Source organism: Eretmochelys imbricata, chromosome 25, assembly GCF_965152235.1.
Source record: "Eretmochelys imbricata isolate rEreImb1 chromosome 25, rEreImb1.hap1, whole genome shotgun sequence".
NCBI classification, from domain to species: domain Eukaryota; kingdom Metazoa; phylum Chordata; order Testudines; family Cheloniidae; genus Eretmochelys; species Eretmochelys imbricata.
The window spans coordinates 11,949,519-11,962,569 of NC_135596.1; the positions used below are offsets into that span (position 1 = coordinate 11,949,519).

Here is a 13,051-nt window from a genome sequence, read left to right on the forward strand (position 1 = left end):
ATATCATAGCGATTTGAACAATAGAAATTAAATTATACCAGTTCTGGGTTACTGGTTTCACCTTCTTGGAACAGACTGACAGTAATGAAGTAAAATTTTGTTTATTATGAAATGTCAACAATTACGACTGGACATTAAGAAAATACATCTGTTAAACAACTTTTGAACTGAATTACAGAATTTGACTACTGACTCTAATCCTCTACAGACTATGGTTATTGCACAGAGGAAAAGAGCTGCTATAAAACTTTTCAATGCTATTAACTGCATTTGGGGAGTTGGTAACTTACTAAAACACATTCAGAACGTCTCAAATGTAAGAATTTCTTCCTCATTTAGAAAAATAAGAATTGATCTAAACACTTATGTATAAAACATTCTGATTAGCTATGGATTAGTAGCTGGCAACTACGGGTGATCTTTCATCATTCTTCTTTATTCCCAAAGCCAGCTCCACCTGTTTCTCTCTTTACAATAAAAAGATACAGATAAATTACACATTAGACCACAAGCTTGGTTTACAACCAGATCAATTTCTCCCCTCCTCACCTCCACTGAACGTACCTGTAATTCTCAGCCAGGGTATTCAAACACAGGTCCTTTCAACATTAACATTACTGAGCTAATTCAATAGAACATCAACAATGTTTTAAATCCAGGATTTAGATTTAATTCAGTAAATAGAATGCAAGAATGAATTCTATCCGTGGTCTTTTTATTGTCCTCCATGTTGAAAATGAAGGTGGTAGTCAATTTAACAACAAAACTTTGTAAGTACTTCGGGCAATCTGCTGAGAAGAGGGGTTCCCTCGCTACCTATTCTAACTGCTGTCATTTTAAACAACTCCAAAACTGATTTAAATCATACTTATACCAAAATAGGCACAGCAGAAATCAAACTGGTGACTCTTATTTCATGGACCTTTTTTCAGATCCTTTAACTTGCTGGACAATGACTTTCATCATTTTCTCCATTTTGGTTTTTGTCAGTGATTTTCTACAGTACCATATTTGGTCCCATATGCAGCACAAAGGTTTAGGAGATAAGTAAAATGGATCGCCGTCATGATGCATATCCAATGGCCTTCTCTTAGCATACTCCTTATAGTCCCTGACTGGACAGTTGCCTGGATTATCAGGTTTGGCATAAATACATAGAACTGACTCTTCTGTGCTTGCCTGTGTGTTCAGATCATCTTTCCACTCCAAGTACTCTAATCCCTCCTCATTCTCTTTTAACACAATCTGCCCCCACCACAGATTTGGAGTCTGACTGTGTGTGTTTGTCCCAAAGCCTCGGATGATGTTTACAAGCATTAGGTGCAGAAATCCTTCGGGATGCATTCGACTCAGTATGCCCTTTTTACGAAGATCCTCTACATCTTTATCTGTCAGGTTTTCCAAAATATTCCAATCTCTCTCCCTCTCCTTCAGTGCTAGATGCTGGCATTTTACTTTTAAAGCTTCCTGAGATGCTGTGAACTCAGACCCTTTAATCACACTATACTCGTACTTGTGTTCCTTGAGGTATCTGTCTATACTGCTCTGAAAGAAGAATAAAGAGTTGGCGGAAAACTCTGTGCCATTCTGCTTCCTCACTCTAGTATAGAAGGAGGCTAGGTAATTATCAAGGGCTGCAGGTGGCAGTGTGAAGATCTCACGCGTTTCAGAAGGATAATGTGAAGCCAACCAGTCTCTGAACATTTTTATATCACCAATATTACGAATTCTCTTACTCTCCGACTTCTTCAATGTCTCTAAAAGATAAGAGACAACTCTGTGGATAGAAAGAACTACAGAGGCTATCAAAGGCATGTAAGGTGATGCAGAACCATGTTCACCTTCCTTTTTAAAGCATTCAAACATTCTGGGACTACTATAATCCTGCTCCCTTTGTTTTTTGTTTTGCTTTTGTGATCGCATTCTCCCACCCATCCCACTGTTTTTCCACCTGTTGCATCCTGTCTGACGCCTCCGCTATAAGTTCTCTGGTGCAGGGAACTGTCATCTTTGTTATTTTTCTGTGCAGTGCCTAGCACAGTGGGGTCCTGATCTTAACTGGCATTCCTAGGTGATAACATATCAAATATTTAAAAGCTCATAACTCAAGGGGAGCAGGCTTAGGCGTTAATGAAATTTTATACCACTCACTGAAATTATGAAATTCATCCCTATACAGAGAGACATCTTAAGTTATATGCCACACTTAAGACCTCAAAATAGGGCTTAAGGTGGGACTTTAACTTGTGTGTTGGGAAGGGGGTGAATTTCACCCTGTATGATCTAAAAATTTAGATCTAAGGCCACAATCTGCAGCTCTTCCTTATGGAACTAGTCACGTCACTAAGTATTGCATGATTGGACCTGAAATGTGGACTCTGAAACTTGAGCAATCCAAAAAGGGATAGTGCATATAAAAATTCCTCAGATTGCAACTATGGTCATGCGTATATTTTATAGTTAAATAAGGCACAGTAGTGAGTCAAATTTTGTTCTGTTATGCTCAGGAAGTCCCCGGGAAATCAACAGGAGCTGGCCTGTGTGCAGATCTCAGGATGTGGCCCAGTATTAAGCTGCATTTATTTTACATGTTTGATGTGCTGCACAAGCCATTAAACAGAATATACTTCAAAGTGGTCTCCAGCACTGAAGCTTCTTTATTAAAAAGGAGCACTCTAGTCATGGAACACAACTGTCAGCTGAAAGTTTGTTCTAGGGGCTGAGAATCAGGAAAAGCCCACTCTGTTTAAAATGGAACAAGTAAAAATATCTCTTAAAAAGGAGTGCCAGGATTCCAGCGGGCTTTATTTCTCAGATTGTTATAGAGTTGTCACATCTATATAGTTCCATGTAGCCTAGGAAGAGAATCACTTATGGTGAAATTCACCCCTATGCAGAGGGCCATCCCAAGGTCTATACATTGCCTAACCCAGGGGTTCTCGAACAGGGGGTTGTGAGGTTATTACAAGGGGGGGTTACGAGCTGTCACCCTCAACCCCAAACCCCGACTTTGCCTCCAGCATTTATAATGGTGTTATAAATTAATAACACTTTTTTATATATTTAAGGGGGGGTCACACTCAGTCTTGCTATGTGAAAGGGGTCACCAGTACAAAAGTTTGAGAACCACTGGCCTAACCCCTCAAGGTGGGATGTAAATGGCTTGAAGAGTAGGGAGAGAGAATGCCTGCCATCAGTTACACAGGCATACATCCTAGGGGGCTTATTGGAATTCCGGTGCTGCTGGATCCTTAGGTAGCACTTGGCAAGGAGGTCTTTTCTTTAGGTGTGGACCTCATCACAGTCATCCTCACCTTTGCTACCTTCAAGCTGGATTACTGTAATGTGCTCTGAGGATGACCCCTTGTTTAAGACCATTTGGGAACAGCAGCTAGTGCAGAATGTAGCTGCCCACCTACTGAGTGAGATTTCTCATAAGTAGCACACTACACCTCAGCCCCATTGAGTACACTGGCCACAGTGGTTTCCAGGTGAAGTTTAAGGTGGGTTTTCAAACCTGGGCAACCCTTAAATGATTTGTGCTCCCACCCACCTTTCTCTCTCCTCCTATGACTTCACTTCCCACAGGCCATGTTTGATTGCCTTCAGGGTATGCTGCAAAGGTCCATGTGCTCTCCTGTGGGTTTTTTCCAGGTGTGAAGATGTGGGTGGTGAGTGGGGTTCTGGAGCTGATGGCTGTGAATGTCTCTTGTTGGCACCGAGTCATTTGGTACATGATTTTTGGTTTAATTACTATTGTTTCTGCACAGAGAGTATGGATCTACAAACCTAAATGTGGCTGCTCCTTTTTTATGAAAACGATTGCGTGGTCTACTTGAAAAAAGAAATGGTTTGTAAATCAAAAAAACACTGAGACTGCAAGCGAAGGCTGAGATTAAGATAAAATGGCTTATGACTCATTGTTCAGCAAAAACAATTCTTGCATAAATGTCCCCAGGTGAATTCACAGTGGCTCTTGATGAGATACACTATCAAGTCAATTTCAAAAGTACTCTAACAATGTATTCACCAAGTGTAGTCATGCTGCAGATTTTTAGTTGTGTAAAGGCTTGTCTGAACAAACACCCAACCTTAATCCAAATTCACGCTCAGGAGTAGACAAGCCTTAAAACACTATTCCAGTACTCTGTTCAGTCAAGGAAGAATTGTATCCAATCTTCTGCATCACAGAATCTAACAGCAGGTTTTTTCTGTCTTTGATGTACTAGCTAATTTAGCAGTATGGACATCTACCCTCTACTGGATGAACTGAGAATCATTCAGTCATGTCATAAGCCCTAACAATGGCAGAGATAAAGACTATATTTCTTTTAGCTCAGGTGGCTGGGGATCTGTAACTCAAGAACTATCCATGTTCTATCGTGGCTTGCTGTCACTGTGATATCTCAACAGTCACAATGTGCAGTTTACTGCCAACCATGAAATCCTAAGGGGCTCTGGATCTGCCACAAAATCTAGATATACATTTAGTAAGCATCACCCTGAATTTTCACATGTCTCTGGAGAGCCATCAGTCACATAGAAGGAGTCATCGCACCAAACAATTGTGGAAAATTAATTAAACCTACAATCCCAAATTTTGGGACTGTTTGCCTGAACTTTCAAAAGATGGCTCTATATTTGCACCTGCATTTTTGCATGCATAAAAATCTTTTGCATACAGATCAGGTAGACATCCAGCTGCCTGATATTTATATGAAGCACCGCTTGCAAGCAAAGGAAAATCAGATGCAAATGTATTTGCTCTACTGAATCCTCTTTAAAAACTTGGCCCTTTGCTGCTTACTTGATGGTTTTAATCACTAAATTAAATCAGTATGTAGGTAACTGGCACTAAAAATTCATTAGCCACACCTATGCTAAAATCATAATTGTGCTCCAGATCACTTCTAAAATGAAGCAGATCCAGTCACTGATGGTTCCCAATATTTGGCAAGAAGGATAGTTTAACAGTTAGCACATACAAGAAGAAAATGGATGATGTACAGTGCACAAGGCAGGAACTGTTTTAAAAGCTACTATAATCACATGCCACATTTTAGTTATTCATCAAAGAGCATATTCTAATGAGGAATCTTATGACATTCTCATGTAAAAATGTGCTCTATGCTGACACATGGCATGAATGGCAAGAAGTGAATTTATTTTACAAATAAAAAAGTCTGTCTATTTTTAGTTACCAAAAAATTTTAAGATCCCAAATCATAACAGGATACACAAGACATAAACTTTTTTAATAAATTGCTTTAATATCTTTAGTGCTTTTAAGAAAAGGGGTGAAATTCTGGGATCATTGAAGTCAATGGGAATTTTGCTACTTACTTCAATGGAACCAGAATTTCCCTGCAGTTACTGCACTAAATTGTTTTAAAGATCAGTTCCTCTTTCTCTTTCCTGGGGAGACCTGAGCTCATAACCCTGGTTACAGTTTATTGCAGGGACCACATATTAAGAGGTACAGTGTGTGGTGCTATTGTGGTAAAATCAGTCTAAAATGTTCCAATTTAGGTAGTTGGCTTTAGCCACACAAATGTATATTATAGGGCACCTAAATAAGTGGCTTGATCTTCGGAAGCGCTGATTGCTTAAGGCTCCTATTATGTGAGTGGGAGATTAGGGTGTTCAGGATCTCTGGCAATCTGGTGCTTTTATTTAGGTGCTCAGATATGGATTTAGGTGGCTAAATGGAGCCACCCAAATTGTAATATTCTGGCTAAAAGAGACACATACTAAAAAAAAAACCACCCAGGAATAAAACTCCAGAAATCCTTACTTTTGTTTGAAGACACAGGCAGATTGTCCTCAGAGTTTTCATTCTCCAGAGTAGGCAGAGCTAAAGAAATTGCAGCATTCGGTGGTCCTGGCTGTTTGCTCTCCTCAGTAGGTACTTCAGCACGGTTCCCAGCTAGTCCCATTTCTGATGTGGCACACACAGATGGGCACAGCTGGAGCTGCTGATGGACAGCTCCAGGGAATGCAGTGTCATAGAAAGCCAGGAATGAGGGTGGCTCCAACTGGGCCTTTGTTTCCCTGTTGGAAGCAGGAAAGGGCTTTAACTGTTCTTTGGATGCTGTTGATTCACAGGAATTCCCTGCTTTAGAGGTTTTGCTTTTGGACTTTGTAGGATGAAGAGCTGCTAACTTCAAGCAGTTGCTTTCCAGGCTCCTATGATGGCTGTCTTCTAAAGTCTCCTGTAAACAGGGAATTACTGCAGCCTTTTCTTTAAAGACAGAAACTGATGTCTGGTTGGCTGCTCGTTTGCTAATGGCCTTACTATCTCTGTGCATTTGCAGTTCTTCCTCAGCAGATCCTTCTTTATTCTGGAATACTCTTTCAGAATCACAATTACTTCTGCATATTTGGTCTCCTGTATCTGTTTCAAATTCTTCTTCATCAGAGATGTCTTGCAGGTCCTCCCTGCTTTCTGGCTCTTCATTACCATGGTCAGTTTTGGCATGATAGTCAGTTGATGGAAGACTCAGCTCTGCAGCAAAGCATGACCTCATGGAGTAGCTGTCTTTCTGAGGAACTACTCCACTCTGCTTTTCTTTTGTCATTGTTATATCAGACATTACACAAAATGTGTCCTCTTTCTTTTGCATTATTTCGGGGGATCTGCTACATGATCCCATGTTAACTGAGTCAGCTTTCTTTTTTTCAAAAGGTGAGGCTACCCTGTATCTCTTTTCACTTAAATTATGTTCCACTGACCAAGAGTCATAGCTTCTGGACCTCTTTTTCTGTTCTGCAGCTTCCTCTCTTTCCTCCTGGCTTCTGAAGTATAATGCCCCACAGGGCCAGTGATATGCATGTCCAGATTCACATATCCATAAAACAGAATTGTCCCTGGTGGGATGTCCCATATTCTGTATAATTTCCAAGCTTGGGATTTGACTGCATATAGTTCCATGAGTATGTGCCCAAGTCACTAAATTAGATAGATCCATGGCAACTGAGCTGACATTGTTGTACATGTCATCACAAATGTTCTCGTTCTGCAAAAGGGTTAGAATTATCTTAAGACACGTAAGAAAAACAGGATGATTTTAGCAACAGTTAGCGGGAGCTGTTCTCAATCCCATCTATTTAAATTTTTAAATATTAGAATAATTAGCTTGATAAAACTTGTGAAACTTTTCAAATGATTTGCTTGAACAGTTTCTTTGCTCAGCTATAAGAGATGGAAGGGAATTTGTGGATGTATTTATTAACCTATTTGATGAATTTCACAATAGACACAACATACAGCTTGCACATGTATCCTATGATCTGACCCTCAGCTGTAAGCTTGATATCTTATGAATGGAAGACTCTGTTTCTGAACATGCATGTATTGGGTGAAACCATTCAGGATAGCATTCAGCCAATTTGCCATTCTGAAAATAATTATACCCATTCAAAACTAAAAAATAACTTAATTTATAAATCATCCCCCATGCACCAAGGTGTTCAGTGGCCCTGTACCATAACTTCATAATTGTTTTATATAATATGTATCTAATAAACAAAAATCCTTTGCCCATTTTCTTACATAAAAATTCCCTGCTGTTTATCCTTGTGAGTGGTTTTGAGTTCATTTTGCATTCACATAAATATATATTTAAGCAAACACAGTTGAATGCCCAGTTATCTATGATGTAATTTAAAGTGTACTCACCATGCTGCTGTTTTTATTTGGAATATGCTTTCAATGGGGGTTCAAGGGATAAATGTCTCCTTTTATTTAAGTAGTCCTTTCTTTCACAGAACCTAAAATAAGTATCATATAGATTTTTTACTTTTTTATTTTTGGAGGCAAGTTCCATTCCACTAAACTTTTCAATATTCACTGAGCACAAACTAAATGGTCCCAGGCTGCAAATACTTCACTTATGTGAGCAGTACCATTGAGCTTAATGGGACTACACACAGGAGGAGTTTTTCATGCCAGTTTAAAGGGAAACAAAATATTAATTATGAAAACAGAATTTTTAAAATGTAAATGTTCCTCTGTACTACTGGAAACCTGAACATAATAGCACTGTGATGGGTCTTGTTTAATTCTTCAAGCTGAGGAAAAAGCAGAAAAAGAAATATAAACAGTGAAAAGCAAATTATTAAAAGTTAAATAATTAACATTTAAAGTTGCTAGCTACACAAGTGAGCAATTTTCTGTGTAATTCCTATTTATCTCAATAGACTTAGGTGCAAATTTTAAAAGATTCTTCTGTCTATACATAGGCTCTTTTGAAAATCCTAGCCTTAATTAATTAACACCTGTGTGGTGGGATGGAGAAGAGAATCAGTCAAAGTTACTGTTAGTATGTATGTGGTTGTAGAGTCAAGAGCAGTGGTTCTCAAACTCTGGGTCAGGACCCCAAAGTGGGTCGCGACCCTGTTATAAAGGGGTTGCCGGGGCAGGTGTTAGACTTGCCTGGGCCTGGGGCTAAAGCCAAAGTCCTGGCCTCACTGCTCAGAGCCAAAGCTGAAACCCGAGCCCTACCACTGAGGGCGGAAGCCCAAGGGTTTCAGCCCTGGGCAGCGGGGCTCAGGCTATAGGCCCCCCACTTGGGGCTGAAGTCATTGGGCTTCGGCCCCTCCCTCCCGCCCAGGGTTGTAAAGCTTGGGCAGGCTCCTGGAGTCATGTAGTAATTTTTGTTGTCAGAAGGGGTTGCGGTGCAATGAAGTTTGAGAACCCCTGGTCAAGAGGGTTTATTCAGGAAGAGCCTGTCTTCATGTACTCTGTCTTGCCTACAATGGCTCTCCCAGACCTGAAGAAGAGCTCTATGTAAACTTGTCTCTCTCACCAACAGAAGTTGGTTCAATAAACAGTATTACCTTACCCACCTTGTCTCTACAATGGCTTCAGACAGCCACCCATCTACCAACGCTTGCGGGGGAAACGAGCCATTTGCTTTGATGTTCTACCTCTGGCCCCTTGCTGAACTCACTGGCCTGATTTTGGGCAGCAGGGCAAACAGAGCTGGAAAACTGACACCAAGGAGTGTTGGCTGGATAAAAGTTTTGGGGGCTGTTCAGGGGAACACACCGGCACAGACACACACCCGCTGGGGGGCGGAAGAGGGTAAGCTGTCCTACGTTCACCTTGGAGGATGGAGATGGTAAGTCAGGTGTGTGTATAGACTATTTTACAAAGCCTCTTTCTCTGATGCTTGGTTCCTCCTGTGAAGATTAAACAATACACTTTGGGGTAAGAATGCGGCGGGGTCACTATATTCCCCAGTGCTCACAGACTCCTGAAGGGGTACCGAACCCAGTCGGACTTGCTGGGTAAGCATGGTTGAGGTGCAGAGTACAGTAGCCCAGGGCCTGCTCTGAGAGTGGCAGAATTGCATGATTCCACCGTGCGCAAGCGAAAGGCGTGAGGCCTGACAGCTGTGGGTGTGCCCTCAGAGAGGGTTCAGAGGTGCAGCTAACCCTGTAGTTGTGACATCCTGTACCCACAAAAAGCAGGTAGTGGGAGGGGGCTGGGAGAGCCAGGGGAGGGGTTGGCAGAGACAGACAGAGGAGCTGGGGACAGAGGGACAACTGGAGGGAGTCTGGGGCATCTGGGGGAGGCGAGAGGGTTACTGGGAGAGTGACCCTGGATGCGGGGGCAGATCCTGCTCCCCCTTGTCACCCTGTTCCCTCCCCGCTGCCTGGCCCCGGCCTCCTCCCCTCTGCCCCTCACCTCCCTCACAGGGGCACACGCTGCCCTGCCAGCCTCCTGCACCTCCACGCTGGCTTGGCTGGCCCCAGCCCAGGGAAGCGGGGGCAAGGAGGCCAGCTCAGATGCTTGCGATTCCTCTGTCACAGCAGCCCCTGGCAGGCAGGAGGAGGAACTGCGGGGGAGCGCGCCGAGCCTGGCACCAAGCTCTGGGGAGGAGCCATTGGAGCCGCCACACGCGATGGATGTCATGCTGTCGGCCTGAGATTTGGCGCAGCGTGGGAACCGGTCCAGCACGAGGGACAGCAGTGCAGGCTTCCCCACAATACCCTGCAAATGTGCCTCAAGCATGACCTGAAGGGAGCCCATGGAAGATGAGGGGGGTAGCTCCATCTTATTCAGTCATTGGCCTGTCCCTTGGGACTGCCCAGCAAGGGGCTTTAGTGCTGGCGAGGATGAGCGTTCTGTGATATATGGGCACCTGCCCGCTGGGAACTGGACTGAGATCTACCAAACTTCTAACCAATTTTTTTTTTTTTAAATTGCTGCCCAAATCCTATGGGGCCAAGCACCTCAAAAAGTGAGTAATAGAGACACACTTTACCAATGTACAACTTCCAGATAACTCGGTTTTGATGCTCTCGCAGTCTGAGGCTCTGAACTAGCAAGGCACTGAAGTGCACATTAAAGTTAAGCATGTGCTTAAGTCCCAGTGACTCAAAAATTAAGCATGTGCTTTGCTGAATTCAGGGCCTAAATGAGGGACAGATCAAAAACAGTGAGAGAAATTTTAAATATACTGTGCCGAAAGCCCATCGTCATAAGGGGGAAGGCGGCTTTAAAAATGGCCTAAAACAATTAATCAAAAATAATGAGGGAGATCTTGTTCCAGATGATGGGGACTAGGGTTAATAACCAAATGACAAATACCTGAGAGGAACATTGAATGAATCTGCAGCAGCTCAGCAAGGTAAGGACAGCTCTCACAGGAAGGGAAACAAAAGTGCCACGGTGCCTGTCTGCAGCTCCCCAGCACTCGGTCACATAACAGGGTGTCCCATTTAAAGAGACAGTGCCAGATCAAATTCTCTCTTGCCAAATTTATTTTACCGCCTAACAGGGAATAGGTAATAATCAGGAGAACTCTTCCTGCTTAGGCGGGAAAAGTCCATTATGTTAGCAGTGCTATATCATTGCCCCACTGGGTCCCCTTGTAAAGCTCTTTTGCACAAATGTATCTCACTAGTGTGTCTCTCCAGCTTTTCCTGTTTATGGCTTTCTAATGATGATCGGGATAGCTTTAGCCTGGAATAATGTTTCTAACTATGCTGGGCATTTGAACCACATGTAAGGCTAAGATTTTCAAAGGCGCTTGAGGGAGTTTAGGTGCCCATTCCCACGAAAATTCATTGGCTCCTTTGAAAAGTACTGCCTAAAACATTTTAGCTGAAACCATGTTTCAACTGAGTCTTATACCACTTCAGCCAATGTACTTTGAACCCAGGGCTTGTCTTAATTTATGGCAGGCATTACACTGAGCCAACCATGATTCTTGTCCCATTCTTGCCTATGGGTCTGTTCCTGTTCCCATGGATGTCAGTGGGAGTTATGACACTGACTTTAGTGAGTAGTTTCCCCCCTAAAGGGCTGCACTATCTGGACAGAGCAAAAGGAACTTCCACGTCAATACTTTGGCATTTACAATTGCTGTGGAGCAAGGGTAATAGAAACAGAAGCTTTGCCTGGTCATAAAGCATGGAATTATAACTTGGCAGCTGAACTTCTTGATTGCTATCATGTCCTTCTCGAAATTGGTCCTTTTGATCTCCCTCTGTCTGTAAGCATGTCTTCCCTTTCCTGATCTCTCCTAAAAAGTCCTTTTATTTTGATTCTTCGCTCCTAATGAAACTCCAGTGACCAGCTATAGTATCTTCAGAGTCCAGTTCTGCTCTGATGTTGGTGTCAATCTGGAGTAACTCCGTAGAAATCAATGGGGTTACTCTGGATTTACACCAGTGTAACTGAGAAGAGAGCTCTGCCTTTACAGTGAAATATTTACTAAATGAGTCAGATCCTCACCTGTTATTAATCAGCATAGCTTCATCAAAGCCAATAGAGTCACCCCAATGCACCTCAGATCTGGCCCAATGCCTTTTTTTTTTTTTTTTAATCTTTATAAGTAGCAGTTGCTGCTTCAGTATCTCTGTCAGTGTGAATACTGGGGCACTTTAATGATATTCCAGCAAGCACTTCTATCTGATGATGGACTTGAGTCTGAACAGGATATTCCAAAGTTTTAAGGTAAATGCTCTCTTCAGATGAAATAAGCAAGGGTTAAAACTACAATTAAATAAACCCCACCCTCACCAAGAAATGAATTTACATAAAGAAAAAGAATGAACCTTCTTACGGCTATAAGAGTCTGCTTTCTTACAGTCCTGCTCTGAATAATTGAACAGTCAAGATCTCAGTTTCTTATCTGATAACTTTTTCCACTCAGTATTAAATATGGCTGACAGGTTTCAGAGTAACAGCTGTGTTAGTCTGTATTCGCAAAAAGAAAAGGAGTACTTGTGGCACCTTAGAGACTAACCAATTTATTTGAGCATAAGCTTTCGTGAGCTACAGCTCACTTCAGCTTATGCTCAAATAAATTGGTTAGTCTCTAAGGTGCCACAAGTACTCCTTTTCTTTTTGCAAATATGGCTGAGTGTCCCTAGCCTCTGTTTACGAGCAGCTGGGAGTGGATGACATGGGATGGATCACTTGATGATTCCGTCTGAAGCACCTGGCATTGGTCTGACCCAGTATGACTGTTGTGTAAGATAATTTAGGCTTGGCATTTTCAAAGGGCCTAAAAGCAGTTCTGCAGAAAAAGACCGGGGGATTACAGTGGATGAGAAGCTGGATATGAGTCAGCAGTGTGTCCTTGTTGCCAAGAAGGCCAACAGCATATTGGGCTGTATTAGTAGGAGCATTGCCAGCTGATCGAGGGAAGTGAATATTCCCCTCTGTTCGGCACTGGTGAGGCCACACCTGGGGTATTGCATCCAGTTTTGGTCCCGCCACGACAGAAGGGATGTGCTGGCCTACCTTCCCGCAGCCCCCATTGGCCTGGAGCGGCGAACCGCAGCCAGTGGGAGCCAAGATCGGCCGAACCTGCGGATGCGGCAGGTAAACAACCGGTCCGGCCCACCAGGGGCTTTCCCTGAACAAGCTGCGGACCGGCTTTGAGAACCACTGGTCTAGACCATCCCTGACAGGTGTTTGTCCAACCTGTTCTTAAAAATTCCAAATGGTGAAGATTCCACAACCGCCCTAGGTAATTTATTCCAGTGCTTAACCACTCTAACAGTTAGGAAGCTTTTCCTAATGTCCAATCTA

At 42.7% G+C, this 13,051-nt stretch overlaps 1 protein-coding gene across 1 annotated transcript; it reads right to left on the minus strand.

Moving 5' to 3' along the window:
- Positions 1-391: 391 nt before the first annotated feature.
- Positions 392-10,060, minus strand: LOC144257503 (uncharacterized protein KIAA1958-like). Its single transcript, XM_077805476.1, has 3 exons — positions 9,692-10,060; positions 5,795-7,016; positions 392-1,757 (listed from the first exon to the last, which is right to left on the minus strand). The coding sequence occupies exons 1-3, from the start codon at positions 10,058-10,060 to the stop codon at positions 910-912; spliced, it is 2,439 nt and encodes an 812-aa protein (XP_077661602.1). The 3' UTR covers positions 392-909.
- Between the last annotated feature and the right edge of the window lie 2,991 nt (positions 10,061-13,051).

Excerpts from the sequence above, each read along its gene's own strand:
- LOC144257503 (XM_077805476.1), bottom strand. The coding sequence starts at position 10,060 with ATGGAGCTACCCCCCTCATCTTCCATGGGCTCCCTTCAGGTCATGCTT. Across the intron at positions 7,017-9,691 it reads CGTGTGCCCCTGTGAGGGAG|AACGAGAACATTTGTGATGA; the intron begins GTGAGGGGCAGA and ends ACCCTTTTGCAG. Across the intron at positions 1,758-5,794 it reads GCCTGTGTCTTCAAACAAAA|AGACATTGAAGAAGTCGGAG; the intron begins GTAAGGATTTCT and ends CTTATCTTTTAG.